Source organism: Coenobita brevimanus, chromosome 99, assembly GCF_032717465.1.
Source record: "Coenobita brevimanus isolate Jiangsu-jjx chromosome 99, ASM3271746v2, whole genome shotgun sequence".
NCBI classification, from domain to species: Eukaryota; Metazoa; Arthropoda; class Malacostraca; order Decapoda; family Coenobitidae; genus Coenobita; species Coenobita brevimanus.
The window spans coordinates 20,770,691-20,786,201 of NC_137052.1; the positions used below are offsets into that span (position 1 = coordinate 20,770,691).

General features: G+C 42.8%; 1 protein-coding gene across 1 annotated transcript in view; it reads right to left on the minus strand.

Moving 5' to 3' along the window:
• The window catches only part of beta-PheRS (phenylalanine--tRNA ligase beta subunit), a 37,996-nt gene that overhangs the window by 8,066 nt on the left and 14,419 nt on the right, over positions 1–15,511 (minus strand). The window contains exons 4-8 of the mRNA XM_080283919.1: positions 14,156–14,322; positions 8,068–8,286; positions 6,796–6,992; positions 1,564–1,765; positions 354–521 (exon numbers count right to left, since the gene is read on the minus strand). Of these exons, the coding sequence (XP_080140045.1) occupies positions 354–521; positions 1,564–1,765; positions 6,796–6,992; positions 8,068–8,286; positions 14,156–14,322 (953 nt within the window). The remainder of the gene's footprint in view (positions 1–353; positions 522–1,563; positions 1,766–6,795; positions 6,993–8,067; positions 8,287–14,155; positions 14,323–15,511) is intronic.

The following is a 15,511-nucleotide window of genomic DNA, read 5'->3' on the forward strand; positions in this document are numbered from 1 at the left end:
TGGCATAGAATAAGAAGAGAGGAGAGCAGACACAGAAAAAGAATGCTATACATATAGAACAAGGTAGGCAGCAACACATTAAGCAAATGGATGATAGTGACAGGATGCATGGCAGAGAATAGGAGGAGAGGAGAGCAGACACAGAAAAAGAATGCTATACATATAGAACAAGGTAGGCAGCAACACATTAAGCGAATGGATGATAGTGACAGGATGCATGGCAGAGAATAGGAAGAGAGGAGAGCAGACACAGAAAAAGAATGATATACATATAGAACAAGGTAGGCAGCAACACATCAAGCGAATGGATGATGGGTGCCACCACCTGTCGCCAACACCATGAGTATATTTACCTCAAACATTCTGAGAGGCAGTGGGATGTGTTTGTTGGCCGAGAGTGTCTTGAGGAGGCCAGGAAGCAGGGTGGTACGGAGAGCCTCACATTCACTAGTCTTGGGGTTGCCAATTCTTACCCACGGTTCATTATCCAGCTGTACACGCATGCGCTCGCCTAAATCCATCTGTAACAGGAAAATACAACAGTAAGTAATAAATTGCATGGACTCATCCATCTGTTGTAAGATGGTTGTACAAAAGCAAGTACTGTACTGAGCTGTAATAACCACAATAAGACATCCACGGTTGAATGCTGGCCACTGGAGCGAGGTGACCACTATCTTGTCTTGAAAAATATATGTGAAGTTGCTAAGATGGTGGCCACCTCGATCCAGTGACCAACGTTCCACCCCATGGGCACCTTCATTTGATCCCATGTGTGCCAAGCTCAGAGATTTCTCCACTTAAAATTAGAGTAAAATTGCTTCATAAATAGGGATTTTATCTTTTACCTTTTTTTTTTTTTTTTTTTTTAACAAACTTTCATAATAGGCCTATATCAGCTTATTGTACCACCTGGTGGTCTGAAGTTTTTACTTTTTACATTTTTCAATATGTGCCAAGCTCAGAGGAATCTCCAGTTCAAATAAGAACATAACTGGTCCAAAAATAAAGATTTTATCCCACTTTTACAAGTAATATTTAAAAATTTACACCTCCTATACTGAATTTTTACAAATTCATAGAGCAAGATGGAATTTTTACTAGATCACATAGTACTATATATGAATGAACCACTGAACCAATAAAATGGAAATTTTTTTATGTATAGCAAAAAAACTGACCAAAACAGCACGTGGCCACCACTACTCGCTTTGCTCGCTCCGGTCTCCAAACATGACAATGCAATACAATATGCAATACCCACTGGAGGGGGTGATGGTCAAATCATCACAGAAGTTGAAATGCTGTCCAAGCAGTTATGAGTTCTATCCCTGGCTGGGGCATGGAACAGTTTAACTATGTGAAGTTCATTGAAACAGACTTTACTAATTTTACTAATAAACACTACACCTACTAACATGTTTTACACACACACACACACACACACACACAATTCAGTGGGCTCAGAGGTGTGCGATAAATCCATAATCTGTTACATCAAGGTTTGATATTGTGGGGGTCTACAGTACATCTCAAAAACCAAATATACTTGTCTTCACCTACCTTGGAGCAGAGAGAGAAGGTTGCAGCTTCTATATAATTATTCTGAGAGAGAAGGAGGCGCATCTTATCTGACAGGTAGTTCAACTGACACTCCTGGCCAATGGTGGATGTGGATGGGAGGTGGCCATCACTGGCCAGTTTGTCAAACCCATATGCCACAGCAAAGTCCTCGGCTACATCGCACGGATGGAGGATATCGTACCTGTCAAATTATGGTCATTCAATCCTTTCTTCCTCCACCATACATATGATGGCTTCGGGCTTGACTATTCAGTTTACACATGTAAAGCAAAACAATTTGGCTTGTCGCTCAGTCCATCCATCCATCCATCACCCAATCCTACATCGCCCCACGTGAAGCGCAGGAGCCCAGGGCTAAGCAGTTGGTCCAGACATTTAAGATGAAAGTGACCAGCCTCACTCATTCCTCAGTGGCATTACATAAGAAATCAACCCCAACCATCCCTTGGATATAAACCTTCACTGACCGGCTCAATCTGATTGGAGTGCAATAATTACCCACTAAACCACCAGGCGCCAAAATTTGGTTATATGGTTACCACCCAGCATAGTAAATAGTTTCCTGGTGAACAGGAAACCACTTGGCTTATCATTCAGTGTAGTCACCCACAGACTGAAGGAAGTGGAAAGAATGAAGGAAAGAAAGACAGAAGAGGGAGTGTAAAGTCACCCGTAGGCAGAAGGATAAGGAAAGAATGAAGGAAAGACAGAAGAGAATGGCAGGAAAAAAGGATGAAGAGGAAAAGGCAGACACCCAAGAGCAGCAGTACATCGAGTGGTTGCTCAGTCACATGAATATATTACTACAGAGAATGAGTGAATGACAATTTTATTAATTTTATATACTGTACAGTGGTGGAGTCCATCCCAAAACCCTCATCCTAACCTTTATTTCTACCCAAGAATGGGGTAAGGTAGGATTAAGGAGAGAGAGAGAGAGAGAGAGAGCACACAGACATGCAGAATAAAATTACGTCTACCATAGAACTCCCAAGCACACGCGTGTGCGTGCACACACACACACACACACACACACACACACACACACACACACACACACACACACACACACACGCCTGAGCCTACTCAGTCCACACATTCAAGGCAAAAGTGATCAGTTGCTCTTCCCTGAGTGGTATTACATGAGCATTAAACATCACTCATCTCTTGGATTTTAACCTTTTATGGGCCACATGCAGATGAAATGCCTAAACCCACACCACCACCAAGCACCTATTCACTAGTTAGATGGTTATCATCATATTCAGTAAAGGTATATGATTGCTTGAGTTACAAGAAACCATTTAGCTTGTCACTATGTACAATCAACTGATGGTTGCACTAAATCAAGTAAGTGGATGGTGATACAGAGAAATATATTGATAAGTTCAATGAAAATTATCATCATCCTGACAGTCAGTTTACTGAAGGCACCTAAGTCCTGATGAACCATCATCATCATCATCATCATTCGGACCTCCTTTCCCACCCGAGGGCAGGGTGAGAAGTAGCAATGTCCAGACAGCCCAAATTTGCCCAAAGCAATGGGCCATGCTTCCATTCACTCATCATTCAAGCCCCCCAAATCCTGGCTCTATCGGATACACCAAAAACATTCACCATGTTATGTAGCTTCACATAAAAGTATCTGATAAGAGTCAATCTTGACGCTGCCACATTAAAAAGAGATGCCAAATTCCTGATCATGTGCTTCTCCTCACAATATTCATCCAGCATGTATACCATTACGGTATTTTCATGTGGGTGAAACTGCAGGGTGATAGAAAAATAAAACAATTCAGCAAAAAATTTTCAGAATTCTCTTTCTCTCTCTCTCTCTCTCTCCTTACAATGTGTGGATAACTTTCAGATTCATTTTCATCCCTCATACTGTATGTACATGAGCCATGATTGGAGAGAAAAAAAAAAAAACTCATTTTCTCAAAACTTACACACGATGTCTTTGCCCCTTTAATACTACATGCTTCATATCTGAGAGCTATACTCTACTGTTTAAATATGGCAAAATGGAGAGTGAAGTTAAGGGGAGACCACTTCAAAGGAAATGAGTAACTGGAAAGCTTATACTTTGAAGGGTAGGAGAGTTTTATAGAGGTTCAGTATGTTCCACATAAAAGTGATCTATTGCACAGACTCATATGGATGAAACTTGGACAGTGAGTGACAAGAACTTCCTAGGTTGCATGCTGTAGAAATTACCCAGAAATGGCCCTTTTCAGAACAGTTGCAGGCATCAAGAGGATGGAGAGTGTGAGTAATAACGAAATTTATGGGTGTTATGGAATGGTAGAAAGAGCTGCAGGAGTGAGATATGGAATTACCACGTGGATAAAAAGAAATACATTGAGATGGTATGGATATTTACAAAGAATGTAGACAGAAACAGTACCAAAGAAGTTTGTGAAAGTCAGATCGAGGGTAGTGTTGGCAGAGGCAGACCTTATGCAGTATGGAAGCAGAGTGAAGCACTGTACTGGTGCAAGAGAAGAAGCAGAGGAAGATGAGTGTCTAAGTGAGGGAGGTGTGGGGGGAAATGGTAGCTTGGAGGCATTTCTGAACTCCCCCCCCCCCTCCCCTCATTTAGGAAGTTCCCAGGAGGAAGCAAGGTGTCAGAGACGATGATGATGATGGAATGGACAGAAACAAAAATTCCAAGAGGTGGCGAAGACTTTCAGGCAAAATGTTGGAAAACAAAGTGAAATGGAGTGTAAAAAGTATAGTAAATGGTGATCCTGCAAGAAAATGATCAACATGTATTGGATATGAAATTTAACAAATTACAGTCACGAGCTGTTAACACCTTCAACTCAATTATACATTTTCCAGTTCATTCTACCTACCTACCTCCAGATAATACAATTCAGCTTCAAAGAGTCTTCTACACCCACCGCAAATTGACTTAGGACCTACACACAGAACTGCTATGGGGGAGTTGTCTGTCTTTGCTTTGTGTTTCCACCTCTACCAAGTGAATTTTTTGGGCAAGAAGTAACTGGCAACTCTTCTTGTGTTGGCGGGAGATGGTGAAACACTCAGCACGTCAGTGCTTGCCAAGAAGCGAGAGTGGGAGTAAATGTTCCCATCACTCCAAGCTTGCATCTCCCCCTTCTTTCGTACGCATTACTGTTTGCCTTGTTATTTTCCTAGAGTCGAGTTGTCATGCCTGGAAAGTACTGCTCAAGGGATGAGAGGGTCCATATCATTGCATGGAGGCAGGATAATGTCCCTATCAACATGATTTGTGAACGCACTGGCCGCGCAAAGTCGACCGTCATGAAGATTCTTGTTGCAGTGCGCGGCCTGCCACCTGATGTCTTATTAGAGCACAAGCATGGTGGTGGAAAGAAGAGGATGACTTCCACAGGTACAGATACACTTCAGAAAAGGGAAGTAATCAAGAAAGGTCAACTGGCAGCAGCAAAATTGAAGAGAATGCATCCCCAGCTGTTACAAGACGTCTCAATTTGAAATATCCAACACCGCTTGCAGAAGCTGGGTTTGCCAAGCTGCACTGCAGCCAAGGAACCACTTCTCACTGACCGTCTGAAGAAGCAGTGCATTCAGTTCGCCAAAAAGTATGCACACTGGACATCGGATGAGTGGAAAAAAGTTATGTTTTCCGATGAAAGCACATTTCAAGTATTCCAAAAGCGTTCTGCCACGGTTCGTCGCCCTGCCTCCTGTACTTGAAATGACCCTGCTTACACGGTGCCAAATGTTAAGCACCCAAAATCAGTAATGGTATAGGGGTGTTTCTCAGGTGAAATGGGAAGGGGAGGCCTCTACTTTCTTCCTAAGAACTTGATGATGAATGGTGGCCAGTACATTCAAGATCTGAAAGATCATTTGTTAAACTTCTTTGCTATTCATGGGTGCGACTTTTTCATGCACGATTCAGCTCCATGTCACAAGTCAAGAAAGGTGATAAAATGGCTTCAGGATAATTGGATTGAGGTCCTTGACTGGCCTGGCAACAGTCCGGATCTAAATCTGATAGAAAACTGCTGGGCAAAGATGAAGAAAATCATGGCAGAGAAGAAGACACTCAATCTGGACAACCTCAAGCCTGAACTGACAAATGTTTGGTGCATAAAAATGGCCTTAGATTACTTTAGAGATCTACGTGATTCCATGCCAAAATGGATCCAACTGGTCCTGAAAAACAAGGGAAACATGATTTCATATTAAAGAATGGCATTTCATGAACAAACATTGTGATATATTATGATTTCTGTGTTTTTAATACCTTGTGGGGGGAGGTCCTAGTCAATTTGCGGTAGCTGTATACTGAAGGGGTAAATGAAGGTATTTTAACTTCTCCAGGTAATCCAGGCGCTCTAGCCGGATTGAGCCTTTGTAGGTTTATCAAGGAATGGTTAGGGTTAATTGCTCATGTAATGCCACTCAGGGATGAGTGAGGCTGGTCACTCTCATCATGTCAGGACCAACCTGCCTAGCCCCTGGCTCCTACACTCCTCATGGGGCAACACAGGATTGGATGATGATGATGATTAACTCCTCCAGTTCAAAAACCCTTTATCAAACTGTAAAATCATCTGATGGTATCAAGACTAAAATATAATATATGTCAGCAGACTGAAGGGGCTCATCCATCCATCCATCATCCAATCCTACGTTGCCCCATGAGGAGCGTGGGAGCCCGAGGTGAGGCAGTTGGTCCTGACATTTAAGATGAGAGTGACCATCCTCACTCATCCCTGAGTGGCATTACTGAAGGGGTCAATGGAAGAAAATCTTGCAAGCTAAAGAAACATGCAACACAATGCAACCAAGAGATTCTTCTATTATGTCCATCCCTTGTGGGAAGACAGATAGATACATGGATTTAGAGATAGATGGATAGATATGCAGAAAAACAAATACAGATATTGGTAAGTTACAGTTGAAAAATAGTAACAGAAAATCCTATTCTACCCACTTTGAGACATGAAGGCCAAGACTAAGATAGTTTGGTCTTGTACAAAGAAGGGCACATGACCAGGTTACTCCCCTTGATGGTATTACATGGTTGGAAAACCTTCGGCCACATTTTGAGGACCAAACCCATGCAGGGCTGTCTTTCTGACTAGGGTGTCCTAATCATCAGACAACAAAGCACCAACAGACAAATAGAGAAAAAGCATACTGTAATTATGTCATTCCCCACTGTAAAGCTTTGCTTATCTTTACCTAGTAGGAGGCACCTCAACCATTATCTTGTCATCCCCCACCACAGCCGCTCCAAGACTCATCATCTTAAGGAGTGAGGCAATGGTTTCTGGAGTCTCCTCTGTACCTGCCAGTACGTTGCAGTAAGCCGCCGATGTCTCTTGTTGGCGATACTTCAGGACTGGGTATGTTAGCTGCTCACCATTTGGGTACTCTACCTGTTGGCAAAGTATTACAATATGCATGGACATCAGCATCTTGGTGCTGGATGAGAATACCTTCATACAGTCACACAACACAACTACAAACAGAATGTCATCACCAAACATCCATTACCAGTCCCCTTTCAACAATATCCCTTCTCCAGACATTCTACATTAACAATGAAGAAACACTTAAACACCCATTTTACATACAGGGCATTGCAATACCTCAGTCTGAAATCTATTTTACAAGCTCCCCCTCCTGACACCCACCCACCTGAGGCATTCTCAACCCCTTAAGACGGGTGTAGAGTGCGACATATTCTTGGTCACAATGCTGGACAAAGACTAAGTGTGTCACTGGTTTCGCGGGTGCGGTAAGGTGGGGAGGTGTTGGGGAGGGTTTGTTACGGTCATCCTATTCCTCCATAGATAATGGGAATCTGCTTCAATGCTTGCGTTACTTTGAAAAATGATGGGACTGCATATGCGGACACCCGTCTCTTTGCCACTAGTAATCTTGAGCTGCATATGAGGACACCCATCCTTTAAGGGTTAAAGAGAGCTCACCGAGTTCACCTAGTGAGGCTTAGATCTGGGCGTCATCCATTTTGATGTACACACACATGTATGACAACAGTTTTTTGGTAAAGAAGGGGTTAATGCTAAGAACCAAAAAATGGTGAAAGTGCCGGAAAAGATGTGCATAAAAACTGTCAAATGAGATATTTAATAGTTTAAGATGGGACAGTAACATATGTGTAAGCAGACAGCACATGGTGTACACAAATGGTCTAAGTGGTTTCAAACTCAAATTGTTGAGAAATGCTCTACACATACAATATATCTGGCTTCTGTGAGAGATATTACCAAAGTTTTCATGTAATACAGGAAACAATATTCAAATTCCATCTAGTAGGGGTAAAATATATCATGATATCCACTAAAATCATCATCACTCAGCAAGTACATCCATCAGTTACAATCATACAAGTGATGTCACAGTCCATAAAGTGGTTTACTAAAACCAAGTACTTTAAACAGGTCTGCAGCAAAGTGCAGTAGCTGAAAGTGACTACTTTCACTGTACCTGAACAGTTTCTGCAGTGAAGGGTTGGGAACAATACTGTGAAAACATGCAGACAAGTGTATCCAGCACAATCTGGGCCTTGTACTTGTCTGTGGCAGTGCATTCAATGAAGACATTACGAGTATTCAGTGTGATCTTGGAATGGTCCCCATTGATGATTGGTGGGAGTGACAACACCACTCCAGCTTGGTCAGTAATCACTGGGTACACTGGCTTGTCCTAAAACATACAAAGTGTTAATCATCAAGTGCACTATTGGATTAGGTAAACTACAATACTAATCATCATCATCAACATCTAATCTTGTGTTGCCCCATGAGGAGTGTAGGAGCCCAGGGCTGGGCTAGTTAGTCCTGACAATTTAAGATGTAAGTAACCAGGCTCACTCATCCCTTAGTGGCATTACACGAGCAGTAAACCCCTACCACCCTTGGATATGAACCTGCATCGGCACAATCTGACTGGTGCACCTTACTTGCCCAATAAACCACCAGGTGCCATAATTTGGTTATATGGCTACCACCTAGCATAGTACAGAGTAAATGTTTTCCTGGTATACAGGAAACCATTTGGCTTGTCACTCAGTGTAGAATCACCATTAAACAGAATGAAGAGGAAAGAATGCAGGAAAGAATGAAGGGAAGAAAGACAGAAGAGGAAGGATGGAACGAAAGAAGAGAGGAAAGGGCAGGCACCCGAGAGCAGCACTACATTGAGTGAGTGGATGGTGAGCACCCTCACTGACCACTAATAATAATAATAATTATAATAATAATAATAATAATAATAATAATAATAATAATAATAATAATAATAATAATAACAGTGCTAGGCAGGGGCACTAATCATCCACTCACTCAATGTACTGTAATGCTGTTTTGGGTGTCTGCCCTTTCCTCTCTTCCTTCCTTCCTCTTCTATTTTTCTTTCAAGGTTTGGTGAGTGAATTTTGGGACAGTGTGTAGGAAGAGGAATCTGAAACCTAATGTAAACAAGACTAATTTATGGTGTTTGACAGGAATGAAGTCACAGAATGTACAGTGAGGTTGGACGGTGAGAATATGGAGAATGTGAGTGCATTCAAGTACCTGGGTAGTGTGATGAGTAAGGATGGAACTTTGGGGGATGAAGTGCGTGAAAGGGTACAGCAGGGAAGGAAGGTTGTTGGTTCACTGAAAGCAGTGATGAGAAATAGGGAGGTGAGTATGGAAGTTAAGAAGTCACTGCATGATAGTATTGTGATCCCTACCCTGACGTATGGAAGCGAGGCGTGGACCTTGCAAGAGGGGAACAAGTCAAGAGTGAGAGCAGTGGAAATGAGTTACTTGAGAGGAGCATGTAGAGTGACATGGAGGGACAGGCTGAAGAATGAAGAAGTGAAGGAACATTGTGGGGTGGATGTGGATTTGGTTGAGAAGATTAGGAGAAATACATTGAGGTGGTTTGGACATGTGGAGAGAATGGAGAATGAAAGACTGACTAAGAGGGTGTATGTAGGTGAGGTGAAGGGAGGGAGAGGGAGGGGTAGACCAAGGATGAGGTGGAGGGATGGAGTTGAGAGGTATATGAGGGAGGGGGGAGTAAGTTGGGGGGGGTAGTCAAATGGTGGGCGACAGAGCGACTTGGAGGCGTTTTGTCTGCAGCCACCCTTTGCAGGATTAGGGCGTCGGGCTATAGATAAATAGATAGACATTCTTTCTTCTTCCATCTGTCTACATGTGACTTTATGCTCCCTCTTCTGTCTTTCTTTCCTTCATTCTTTCCTTTTCCTTCTGCCTACGGGTGACTCTACACTAAGTGACATGCCAAATAGTTTCCTGTACACCAGGAAACCATTTACTATGCTAGGTGGTAACCATATACAGTAACCAAATTATTGTGCCTGGTAGTTAAACTGGTAATTAAGGAGCTCCAATCAGATTGAGCCTGTGTAGGACTATATCCAAGGGGTGGTTGAGGTTTATTACTCATGTTATGCCACTCAGGGATGAGTGAGGCTGGTCACTCTCATCTTAAATGTCAGGACCAACTTGCCTAACCCCTGGCTCCTTCGCTCCTCATGGGGCAACATAGGATTGGGTGATGGATGGTTGGATAATAATAATAATAATAATAATAAATAATAATAATAATAATAATAATAATAATCCATCCATCCATCATCCAATCCTACGTTGCCCCATGAAGAGCATAGGAGCCCGGGGCTAGGCAGTTGGTCCTGACATTTAAGATGAAAGTGACCAACCTCACTCATCCCTGAGTGGCATTAAGTAAGCAATAAACCCCAACCACCTGTTGGATATAAACCTTCATCGGCTCAATCCGACTGGAGCACAAAATTACCCACTAAACCACCAGGCACCAAAATTTGGTTATATGGTTACCACCCAGCATAGTAAATAGTTTCCTGGTGTACAGGAAACCATTTGGCCTGTCACTCGGTGTAGAGTCACCCATAGGCAGAAGGACAAGGAAAGAATGAAGGAATGAAAGACAGAAGAGGGAATGTAAAGTCACCCGTAGGCAGAAGGATGAGGAAACAATGAAGGAAAGAAAGATAGAAGAGGATGGAAGGAAAGAAAAATAGAGGAGAGGACAGGGCAGACACCCGAGAGCAGCACTATATTGAGTGAGTGGATGGTGAGTGCCCCAACCTACCACACAATAATAATAATAATAATACAGTAATAATAATAATAATAATAATAATAATAATAATAATAATAATAATATCATCATCATCATCATCATCATCACCACCACCACAACCACCACCACTGTCACCAGAAATCACTGGGTACAATGGCTTGTCCTGATACATAATACAAAAATGTTACCCACCAGCTACAGCATACTGTACTACAGTAATGGATTAAACAGGTTCTTATTATTAGCCCAGCACTAAGGTCCCATTTAAAAGATAGGGTGGGCTAGGTTCTGAAAACAAAGAAAAGGGAAGCAAAACAGTAGGAGAACTATCAAACATTCATCAGCACTGTAAATATGGAACTCATGTAGGCCCTCATCCTCCACCTGGTTCCGAAGATGCAGGACAAACTGCTCCACAGCACTGACATCAGTGCTGAGCATCTCCCCAGTTATGGCCATATTAACAATGCTGTGGCACCTCCTGAACCTCCACAGCCAGCCATCACTACACTTGAAATCTATAATTCCAAGGTGAGTAGCAAGCCTTTGTGATGCATGTTGGATGTCAAGGCCATGCAACAGATACAGCCTCGGCACACTCCAGCCTGTACCACAGGGCTCTTGTTTGGCGAGCCACAGCTCGCAAATGTGAGTATTTTTTCCCTTTGGCGAGCAAATTTTACATGCAAGTCACCTTTTGACAAGGAGAAAATACATCCACTTGAAAATCCAGTAAACTACAAAATGAGTAAATCTCACTTAAATGAACAAAAAAGCACGTGATCGATTATTAAGTCTTTCCTTGTCGCCATTGTGAATGTTTAAAACCTCATTATATGATTCTAATTATCTATCTATCTATAGCCCGACGCCCTAATCCCGCAAAGGGTGGCCGCAAACAAAACGCCTCCAAGTCGCTCTGTCACCCACCATTTGACTACCCTCCCCCCAACTCACTCCCCTCTCCCTCATATACCTCTCAACTCCATCCCTCCACCTCATCCTCGGTCTACCTCTCCCTCTCCCTCCCTCCACCTCACCTACATACACCCTCTTAGTCAGTCTTTCATTCTCCATTCTCTTCACATGTCCAAACCACCTCAGTGTATTTCTCCTAATCTTCTCAACCATATCCACATCCACCCCACAGCGTTCCTTCACTTCTTCATTCGTCAACCTGTCCCTCCACGTCACTCCACATGCTCCTCTCAAGTAACTCATTTCCACTGCTCTCACTCTTGACTTGTTCCCCTCTTGCAAGGTCCATGCCTCGCTTCCATACGTCAGGGTAGGGATCACAATACTATCATGCAGTGACTTCTTAACTTCCATACTCACCTCCCTATTTCTCATCACTGCTTTCAGTGTACCAACAACCTTCCTTCCCTGCTGTACCCTTTCACGCACTTCATCCCCCAAAGTTCCATCCTTACTCATCACACTACCCAAGTACTTGAATGCACTCACATTCTCCACATCCTCACCATCCAACCTCACTGCATACTCTGTGACTTCATTCCTCTCAAACACCATAACTTTACTTTTGTTTACATTAACTTTCAGATTCCTCCTCCTACACACTGTCCCAAATTCATTCACCAAACCTTGCAACTCCCATTCATCTTCACTCAACAATACTGTATCATCAGCAAACAGCAACACCAGAAGCTTCCAAATCTCACCCTCATTCATTAGAGCCACCCCCACATCCACTGCCCTACCCTGCACCTCCTTTACAACCCCATCCATGTATATATTAAACAGCCATGGAGACATCACACAACCCTGTTTCAGTCCCACATTGAGATCAAAGAACTCACTCAGCTCACCATCCACTCGCACCGTAACCCTAGCTCCCTCGTACATACTCTTCACAGCACTCAACAATTTCCCCTCCACTCCATATATTCTTAATACCTTCCACATACCTTGGCTATCTATTCTGTCATAAGCTTTCTCCAAGTCCATGAAGGCAGCATACACTTTCCTTCCCTTCTCTAGATACTTCTCCACTAAACATCTTAGAACAAATATCTGATCTGCACACCCTTTTCACTTCCTAAATCCCCCTTGTTCTTCTCCAACTAGCTCCTCTGTCATATACCTAACCCTATCAATGAGTATTCTACCATATATTTTACCAGTCACACTAAGTAGGCAAATACCCCTATGGTTATCACATACTTCTCTCTCTCCTTTTCCTTTGTATAAAGGAACAATTATACCTGATTTCCAGTCCTCTGGAACCCTTCCCTCATCCCAAGCCAATCTACACAACTTCCATATCCACTCCACAACAATCTCACCCCCATACCTAAGCATTTCACCACACACTCCATCAATTCCTGGGGCCTTTCCCAACTTAATATTCTTCATCGCTTCCACTACTTCTGCCCTACTGATCTCTTCCTCCCTCCTCTCATCTCTTCTTCTCCCAGCCATTCCCCAACCACTTATACTCGCACTGCTCTCACTCTCCACATTCAACAAATCCTCAAAGTGCTCCTTCCATCTCCTCAGTTTCTCTCTCTTCTCCACCAAAAATCTATTATTCCTATCTTTCACTCCCCTACTATTTCCCCTTTCACACTGCCTTACTTTCTTTACCTCCTTCCAAAACAATTTCTTACTCTCCCTCCATTTCACACTCAGATTCCTCCCAAACTCCTCATCCACTTTCTTTTTACTCTCCTTCACCAGTCTCTTAACCTTCCTTCTCCTGCTCACATATACCTCTCTCTTCTCTCTCTCATCTTCTCCCCTACCTCTACTCGCTAACCATTCACTATATGCCTTCTTCTTTTGTTCCACAGCTCGTTTCACCTCATCATTCCACCATGCTGTCCCTTGCACACCCTTGCATCTCCTCCTCACTCCACAAACCGCCTCACACGCTGCGCCTATCTCTTCCGTGAATATCTTACATACGTCTTCCACCCTTTCCATCTGCTCTAGCTCATACCTTCCCAGTCTTTCTTCCACTATGCTCTTATACTCTGTCATTTTCTCACTATCACTGTGTAAATAAATAAATATATTTATTGCTCGTAAAACATTTCGGTTTGTGGTCAGTTTGGCTACTAAAAATTTATTTGGCTTGTAAATCTGAAACCTCAGGAGCCAAATGGCTCACAACCACCGCACACAGCTTCAACATACTTCTCGTTGGGCAGCTTCCTGGTCCTGAACACATAGTTACCCTTCCTCTCACCATCCATTTTCTTCATAACTCCTTTGTTTTGTCCTTGGTCTTCAAGATGTCATGCAGGATCAACCTCTTAATACCATGCTTGCAAATGAGGTCACTCTCTTATGGGAAAGGCAACTCTAGAACAGATTTCTAATCCAGAAAATGTCGGACAATAACATTCAGCTGAGTCACTGGACCATGAAAATGTTAAGTAAACCATAAAGAAGAAGAATACATTAGCAGTCTCACCTTGATAATAGGCACATACTCCTTCAAGTGCGAGTCATGCGAGAACTTTTCAAGCATCACATCTGATCGGATGGCCTGTGTCTGGTTAAGCGGTACAAAAGAGATCTCCTTTGGTGGTCGGGCATCATACACAAATGGTCCAGTGATGGTGTCCAGATCATGTGTACCTGTTATTAAAAGGTGGATCATCATCACCATGGCTCTCAATCCTCTTCAATACATGCTTTCCAAAATAACCTTTTACAAACAACTAGAACTGCCAACTGGGGGTAACTGGCACACCATCATTCTGGGTAGCTGAGGATCACCAACAGATAACCGCTATAATTTATTCATTCATCATCAAATCCAATGTTGCCCCATGAGAAGCATAGGAGCCAGGGGCTAGGTAAGTCAGTCTTGATATTCAAGATGACAGTGACCGGCCTCACTCAACCCTGAGTGGCATTATGTGAGCAATAAACCCCAACCACCCCTTGGATATAAACCTACACTGGTTCAACCTGACTGGAGCACCTTAATTATCCACTAAACTACCAGATGCCATAATTTGGTTACCTGTATATGGTTACCACCCAGCACAGTAAATGGTTTCCTGGTGTACAGGAAACCATTTGGCTTGTTACTCAGTGTAGTCAACCACTGACAGAAGGAAGAGGAAAGATTGAGGGAAAGAATGACAGAAGAGAAAGGAAGGAAAGAAGTACAGAAGAGAGGAAAGGGCAGGCACCCAAGAGCAGCACTACATTGAGTGAGTGGATGGTGAGCACTATGTAGTTACTATAAAAATATACTGTAGCTAATATGAAAATGATGCCAATGAGATATTTACTGTACACTACCAGTATATGTTATCAAACTCATTCAGTCATTTACCACCTTCTGAGGAAGCTATTTGCCCTCTCCAATTATATTCAATACAACCCTGGATTTTTGTATCCAGATAACCAGGATTTTAAGATAACCGGGAAAATTCACGGAGAATGGACGAAGAGAAGACAGTGTTTTATTGAAGAGTTATGGATCAGAAATTGAGGAAGTGGTACCGACACAGAGAAGGAAAGAAGAGGGTATAAAAAACAACAATAAAAATTTGAAAGTGACATATACTAATGTTGATGGTTTAATATCGGCTAGGTTGGAAATCAATGACTTCTTGAGGGCTCATGAACCTGATGTTATGTGCCCCCTGGGGGTAGGGGGGTTTCAAGAGTACTCCCCCAGTATCCCTGCTTGTCGTATGACGCTACTAAAAGGGTTGGTGGTGGGATTGTGCCCCACCTCGTAAAAAGAACTAACTAAACAAGCAAATAAAGTGCCTCGGACCAGGACGGACCATACGTTGACAACTAAGGA